At 60.8% G+C, this 7,821-nt stretch overlaps 1 protein-coding gene across 1 annotated transcript in view; it reads left to right on the forward strand.

Moving 5' to 3' along the window:
- The window catches only part of MYDGF (myeloid derived growth factor), a 15,456-nt gene extending 9,965 nt beyond the window's left edge, over nt 1-5,491 (forward strand). Inside the window, exons 4-7 of the mRNA XM_021719458.1 lie at nt 1,121-1,182; nt 2,686-2,767; nt 3,039-3,111; nt 5,013-5,491. Of these exons, the coding sequence (XP_021575133.1) occupies nt 1,121-1,182; nt 2,686-2,767; nt 3,039-3,111; nt 5,013-5,092 (297 nt within the window). The 3' untranslated portion in view covers nt 5,093-5,491. The remainder of the gene's footprint in view (nt 1-1,120; nt 1,183-2,685; nt 2,768-3,038; nt 3,112-5,012) is intronic.
- The last annotated feature ends 2,330 nt before the right edge of the window (nt 5,492-7,821 follow it).

A 7,821-nucleotide genomic window follows, 5' to 3' on the forward strand; every position in this document is an offset into this window, starting at 1 on the left:
CCCAGGCTGGAGTGCAGTGGCATGCTCACGGCCACCCCTGCGTCGACCTGCTGGGCTCAGGCCATCTTTCCGCCTCAGCCTTCCAAGCAGCCGGAACCACAGGCATGCGCTACCACACCCAGATCATTTTAAATGTAAAGACGAGGTCTCACCAAGTTGCCCAGGCTGGTCTCGAACTCATGGGCTCAGGCAATCCTGTTACCTCAGCCTCCCAAAGTGCTAGGATTACAGGCTTGAGTCACCATGCCTGGCTTTTTTTTTTCTTCTTTCAGTCGGACAACTCTGTTTTCCAGGCTGGAGTGCAGAGGGCACGATCACAGCTCCCCACAGCCTCAACCTTCTGGGCTCAGGCGATCCTTCTGCCTCAGCCTCCTGATTAGCTGTGACTACAGGTGCACACCACCGTGCCTGGCTAATGTTTTGATTTTTTGTAGAGACTATGTTATCCAGGCAGGTCTCGAACTCATGGACTGAAGCAGGGCTCCTGCCTTCACCTCGCAAAGTGCTGGGATTACAAGCATGAGCTACCATGCCTAACTGCTTTTCTTTTTTGAGTCGGAGTCTCACTCTGTCGCCCAGGCTGGAGTGCAGCACCACACTCATGGCTACCCCAGCGTCAACCTGCTGGCTCTGGCGATCCTTCCGCCTCAGTCTTCCAAGTGGCCGGAATTACCGGCGCGCGCTACCACTCCCAGCTAATTTTTGGTTTATTGTAGGGATGAGGTCTCGCCAATTTGCCTGGGCTGGTCTTGAACCCGCAGGCTCAAGCCATCCACTTGCCTCGCTCCCAAAGTGCTGGGATTACAGGCTGAGCCACCGAGCCTGGCCCCGTTTCTTTTTTTATAAACGGAACTGGAGTCTTTGAGTGTTGAGCAGTCGTTCATGTCTCCCCCTGCTTGGAGAGGCACCCCCTTTTATGGCAAGGATGCGGGACAGGCGAGTTTCCTGCATGCAGGTGGACACAGAGCTTCAGGCCTCTGAGAGGGTGGACAGGGGCTCTGGTGGCCGGCCTCTGACTAGGGGCATGGAAGAGGCACACGGGCTCTGCAGAATTGGAGGCGAGCCTAGAACTCCCCCCGAGTGCAGGCCTGGCTGACCCCAGCCTGTCTTCTCCCGACAGCAGTGGCAGATGAGTCTGGGGACCAGTGAGGACCACCAGCATTTCACCTGCACTGTCTGGAGGTGAGCCACGGGCAGGGGGTCCCAGTGCTGTTGGCGTTGGCCAGCGCATGCCCCAAGCGCTACACCACTGGGCCAGGGGGGAGGAGGATCAACAGAGGGGAGCACAGGCCAGTGGAGCGTCCTGGGAGAAGGGCGGAGTCCCCGGAGGGGTAGGGATGAGGCTGTGGTGGCTGTGAGTGTGCCACTGCACTCCGGCAGAGCTAAAAAAAAAAACGGATAGTGAGACCTCAGTGGTTGGCGACGTTTAAAGGACAGGGTGTGACTTGATGCATCGCGTGGCGGTGTCGCACGGTCGTTCTGCTGGACGCTTCACAAACAGCAGGTGTTGACTAAGTAGTCCCAGGGAGAGTCTGCTGGGACTGACCTGTGTCACGGGCAGGCACAGGCCAGGCCAGGCAGCTGAGGAGACCCTGCTGGGGTGGCCTCCTGGCCCGAGGAAGCTGCCGAGATAAGCCAGGAGGGGCTGGGGGCCCTGGGAGCTGGGGTCATCCCTACCACGGGGAAGCCACGGTCGGCCCCATCTGCCTGTCGCGCCTGGCACGGGGCCTTGAGCCTCAGCTCCCCGGATGGCACGTGGGTGGGTGCAGACGCAGCCCTCTGGGGCCTGGAGCCTTCGGGACAGGGCTGGGCTCACCCTAAGCCTGGACCCCTGCCTGGCCCACAGGGCGGTCCCCCACAGACACACCCACCTGCAGAGGCCTGCTCACCCAGGGGCCACCACTCGGCGACGGGAGGTCAGACTTCAGTGGGCCTCCGGAGTCAGACACGGACCGATACTCCACTGCCCAGAATCTGGGGCTCCCACAGACTCGGCCTCCCTGCCGCCTACACCAGTCAGCTCTCCACACCCAAGACATCACCACATCACCATCTCCTGCTGTCACCTTCCAAACGTTTTTACTGCTCCGACTTTTTTTTGTTGTTGTTGTTGAAGTCTTACTCTGTCACCCAGGCTGGAGTGCAGCGGCACGTGCATGGCCACCCCAGCCTTGATTTGCTGGGCTCAGGTGACCCTTCCACCTCAGCCTCCTGAGTAGCTGGGACTACAGGCGCACACCACCATGCCCACCTGGTTTTTCTTTTTTCTTTTTTGTAGAGACAAAAATCTCTATGTTGCCCAGACTGGTCCCGAATTCCTGGGCTCAAGCAGTCCTCCTGCCTTGGCCTCCCAGGGTGCTGGGGACCTGGGTGGATGCTCTTCCCCCGCTTTCTAGTTAACTCCTGTACTTCCCACCCTCTGCTGACCCCTCTGCCTGGCCCCACCCCCTTGAGACACCCAGAGTCTCTGGCAAGCAGGAGTCAGTGCGTGGCTGTGGTGACGAATGTTCCAGTACAGGGAAGGGGGGCGTGTATGGTGTGCCTGTCACCCTTCCCCCGCCAGCGGTGCCTGGAGTCAGGGTCCATGCTGGGAAGAGGCACAGAAGCTGCTGGGCCCGGGCAGGGCTGTTTCCAGGGCGCTGAGCCCCACTGCCCGGCCTGATGCCCTCCCCCCCTCCCCCCCAGGCCCCAGGGGAAGTCCTACCTGTACTTCACACAGTTCAAGGCGGAGGTGCAGGGCGCCGAGATTGAGTACGCCATGGCCTACGTGAGTGTCTCGGGGAACAGGGAGCCCGGACCCTTAGAGGGAGGCTCTGCAGCTTAAAGAGCATGGTAACCCCCACCCCCCGCACAGATCCCCAGGCCTGAGGCACCAGGGGAGGGGCGTGGGGCCCACTGCGGATGGCTTCTCTGTGGGTGTGCAGAAGCGTCTGCTCTGCAGTTTGTGCACACGGCTCTGGCGTGGGCCCCAAAAAGGCCCCAAGTCGCTTCCCTAAGCCTCGGGATGGCCAGTGAGGTCTCCATCCATTCCCTTCCAGTCCAAAGCTGCATTTGAAAGGGAAAGTGACGTCCCCCTGAAGAGCGAGGAGTTTGAAGTGACCAAAACAGCAGGTAGGAAAGAGGGGACGTGGGGACTGGGGATGGCGCAGGGTGACAGGGTCTCCCCGGCGGACAGGATCGGGGCATGTGGAAAGGGGAGGCGTCACGGGCCCCAAGACCCAGGAGGCTGGAGACGTGCTGCGGAGGGCCACGTAGGACGTCTCTGTGGCTTTGTGGGGCCACAGGCTCTATCTTTGCATCTTAGCTCTGCCACACGGTGCAGAAGCAGCCACAGGCAATACATCAGCAAGCAAGGCATAGCAGTGTACCAGTAAAGCTTTATTTTAGGGAGGCATGATGGCTCACGCCTGTAATCCCAGAGCTTTAGGAGGCCGAGGTGGGAGGATTGCTTGGGCCCAGGGGTTTGAGACTAGCCTGGGCAACATAGTAAGACTTTGTTTCCACTAAATGTCAGAAAGCGAGCCGGGCATGGTGGCACCTGTAGTCCCAGCTATTTGGGAGGCTGAGGCAGGAGGATTGCCGGAGCCCAGGAGCTTGAGGCTGCAGTGAACCATGATTATGCCACCCTAGCCGGAAAAACAGGGTGAGACCTCACCTCAAAGACAAACGCAAAAACTACTGAAACACGACTTTCAGACCATTTTCCCCTATTGCAAAAGAATGTATTTCTTTTGATTGTTTTAAAGCTATTTATAAATACAAAAACCACTCTAGTGCACAGGACATAGGAGAGCAGGGGGCGGGCCACACCTTGCCAATCTGTTGGGGGACTGAGAGCCAAGGCCGGGACAGTGGACACATCTGTGATCCCAGCGTTTGGTAGGCTGAGAGGGAGGATCGCTTGAACCCAGGAGTTCAAGCCCAGCCCAGGCCTCGTGGCAAGACTTTGTTTCCATAAAAAATAAAAAGGTAGCCAGGTGTGGCAGCACACCTGTCGTCTCGGCTACGTAGGAGGAGTTCAAGGCTGCAGTGAGCCATGGTCAGGCCAGTGCACGCCAGCCTGGGGGACAGAGCAAGACCCTATTTCTTAAGAGAGCAAGTTCTAGGCCAGGCATGGTGGTTCATGCCTAAATTCTAGCACTTTGGGAGGCTGAGTGAGAGGACTGCCTGGGTCCAGGGGTTCAAGACCACCCTGGGCAATTTGGCGAGACCTCATCGCTACAGTAAGTCAAAAAATTAGCCAGGTGTGGGGGCACGTGCCTGTAGTTTTAGCTACTTGGAAGGCTGAGGCGGAAGAATCCCCTTAGCCCAGCAGGCCGAGGCTGCGGTGACCGTGAGTGTGCACCTGCTCTCCAGCCCGGGTGACAGAGACTCCGACTCAAAAATAAAAATAAAAAAGAAAGCACGTTCCTACTCAGAGCTGTGTGCTTCAGGGATGTTTAGTGGGTGAGCACCAGAGAAGGTGGGGGTCTGTGAGACGCGTGTGGCCTGGTGGTCTTGGGCTCTGTGGAAGCTTCAAAGTAGAAACCATCAGGGTGGCCTAGAAGTGAGGTCCCTGGACTGTCGAGAGGACCCTGGGGGTCACCAGGCAGCGTCAGGGTCCTCCAAGCCATGTCCTACTGCCCAGGGATGAGGGAGGGGCCTGGAGGCAGGGGGCGGACGGAGCAGGCAGGGCCGGTCAGCCCAGGTCCCGGGCCCTCTGGACAGTGTCATGCGGCTGGGACAGGCTCACCGGGTCGGCAGGGGGTGATGCAGCCTGTCCCCTTCCCCGTCCATGCTTGATGTGGCACAGATGACCAGGGCTGTCCCTGCCACCCACAGCAAGGTCACCATGCCAACCTCCTCCTCCACGCCGCCCTTCCACCCCTCATGCGTTGGCCTGCTGGCGTCCGGGGCCTTTTCTCATGGAGTCCCCTCCAGCTGCTCCCTGCCCGGCTGGCTCCACCCCAGGTCCCGGGACCCCGAGAGTTCCAAGAGTTTCCAGGGCTTGACTGCATGCTTCTTCGTTGCAGTGGCCCACAGGCCCGGGGCGTTCAAGGCCGAGCTGTCCAAGCTGGTGATCGTGGCCAAGGCGTCCCGCAGTGAGCTGTGACCGCAGCCCCGTGGCTGTGGCACCTTCTCTTCTGACGGGGCCCCGGCTGGTTTGATGAGGGACTCTCGGTCACCGACTGGGGCTGACGTGGCCCTGTCCGGGGATTTGTGGGGCCGCTAGGCCCTGGGCAGGGTCTGGGGGCCAGGGGATCTGCCGGGCCTCCCAGCTCCCCGCCCTTCCCTGCCATGCTGCCCAGGCCAGGGCGGGAAGATGTGCGTTTCCACCACCAGTGTGCACCTCCAGGGACCTGGCCAGGCCCTGGGAGCCCGGAGTGCCTACTGACCTCTTCCAGCCCTCCAGTCCCCAGACTGTTTTCTCACGGGTCCCGGGGGGGCGCCTTTCAGATGAACAGGGGAGAGGAAATGTTTTTCATATTTAAATAAAGAAGACAAAAAGCAACCTGTTGGCCATGGCGCTACCCACTCCCTCCCTGTTGGAAACCATGATGTGACCTCACCCAGGCGGGCTTCCTGGGCTTGTGTGTGTCCCCGGGCAGCACTCTCTGCTGGCGTCGCAGTGCCGGGTCCCGCAGTGGCCGTTCCCAACGCTACTTTGGGCCGGCACTCGCAGTTCCTGAGCCAGAGTCCCACGTGCCAGGGGTTTGCGCCCGAGTCTCCGTGGTTGCCCCTCTGCCAGATGCCCTGGTGCAAACTTACACTCCTGACCTGGGGCTGGTTCCGGTTGGTGTCCTGAAGCTGGATCACAGTGACTTTAAAAACCAAAAACTGCTGGGCCCAGGGGCGCACACCTGTCATCCCAGCACTTTGGGAGGCCAAGGTGAGAGGACTGCCTGATCCCAGGGATTTGAGACCAGCTCGGGCAACTTGGTAAGACCTCGCCCCTACAATTAAAAAAAAAAAATTAGCTGGGCTCGGTGGCTCAGCCTGTCATCCCGCGCCTTTGGGAGGCTGAGGTGAGTGGATTGCCTGAGCCCGCGGGTTTGAGACCCGCCTGGGCAGCGAGACTTCATCTCTACAATAAATTAAAAAATCAGCCGGGCGTGGTAGCGCATGCCTGTAATTCCGGCTACATGGAAGGCTGAGGCAGAAGGATCGCCGGAGCCCGGCAGGTCAAGGCTGCGGTGGCCGGGAGCGGCCACTGCACTCCAGTCTGGGCGACAGAGTGAGACTCCAACTCAAAAAAAAAAAAAAAAAAAAATTAGCATGCCTGCGGGCCCAGCTACTTGGGAGGCTGAGGCGGGAGGATCGCCTGAGGGCCAGGAGGTCGAGGCTGCAGTGAGCCGTGATCAAGCCACTGTACTCCAGCCTGGGCGACAGAGGGAGACCCTGACTCAGAAGAGGAAAAAGACCGAAGACAGTCACGGGCAAGCAAAAATGGATACCGAAACCTCCGAGGCGCCAGCCCTGTCAGAAAGGCCCCGTCTCCCTGCAGCGGGCCTGGGAGTCCGACCTGGCTTTGCCCTTCAGCCTGACCTCTGGCCACACCACCCTGTCACCCTCCTGGCTCCAGCCTCCCTGGCGGTGCTGCGGAGACGCCGTGCCAGAGGGTCGCGGCTTCTCCGTCAGGCCCCTCACCCAGCCGCCCCATGGGGGGGCGGCACTGCTGTCCCGCTTTCCAGGCGACAGGCCTGGAAAAGAGCACGGTGAGGAGCTGGCCCTGCCGTGAGGAGACCTGGGCCCTGAAGAGACTTGAGAAGAAGCCAGCCAGCTCTGGCTGGGCGTGGGGGCTCACGAAGATGGCTTGAGCATAGGGGCTCTAGACCCACCCGGGCAACTTGGCAAGACCTCATCTCGACAGTCAATCAGAAATTAGCCAGGCGTGGTGGCACACGCCTGTAGTTCCGGCGACTCAGGAGGCCGAGGCGGACTGTGACAGTGCCACCGCACTCCAGCCCGGGTGGCAGAGCAAGACCCTGACTGAAAACTACAACAGGATTTCACGTCGGTCCATGCCCCAGGCCAGGGTGAGGTGAAAGGGAGTGGAGGACTGCGGGCTCAGGTGGCCAGGGTCGGCGGGGGTTCTGGAGACGGTGCCCGTGGCCTCGCTTTTAAAGTCCTACAGCAAACCGTCTCCAGTCCCGGCTGGGACCAGCCGCCTGGCCTCGCCTCGTGCGGCCTGCGGGCCTGCCGGCAAGCTTCGCCCTCCACAGGCTCGGTTCTGTGAGGCAGCGTGGGACCGCGCTTCCCTCCCCCACAGGCCACAGCGTCGTGCCGCCTCCAAGGACCACGGCCCCCGGCACACGAGAATCACACAGACTCACACCTGTGCGGTGGCTCATGCCTGTAATCTCAACACTTCGGGAGGCTGAGGCGGGAGGACCGCTTGAGGCCAGGAGCTGGAGACCAGCCTGGGCGACAGAGTGAGACCCCCACCTCTCCAATATTGGGCTTTGTTTTTTAAAGACTCCCACACCGTACACGTCCACAGCCCGAGTTGAGAATCTCCGCCTCTCCTGGGTGTCACCAAGGCCAAGAACGTATCGCGCTCTTCCTGGTCCCGTCGGGCTGGATGGCTGGGTTTCCAGCCCTCTCGACTCTCCGGTCATCCCTGGGTGGGGGCGCACTCCGGCCCTCCCACGGGGGCGTCACTGGCATCCGAGCCGGGCCTGCTGCCTCCAGCCCGAGGCGCCTGGCCAGACCTCCCAGCATCCCCGGGAGCCCGCTTGCTTGGGGCCACGGAACCAAGTCCATGGACGGAGGCATCGACGCCGCACGCTCATTCTCGGGTCTGGAGGCTGAAGACCCCGTGGCGGTGTGGGCCGGGCCGGG

This window comes from Carlito syrichta, unplaced genomic scaffold (genome assembly GCF_000164805.1).
Source record: "Carlito syrichta isolate Samal-C Ts95f unplaced genomic scaffold, Tarsius_syrichta-2.0.1 Scaffold115575, whole genome shotgun sequence".
Classification (NCBI taxonomy): Eukaryota; Metazoa; Chordata; class Mammalia; order Primates; family Tarsiidae; genus Carlito; species Carlito syrichta.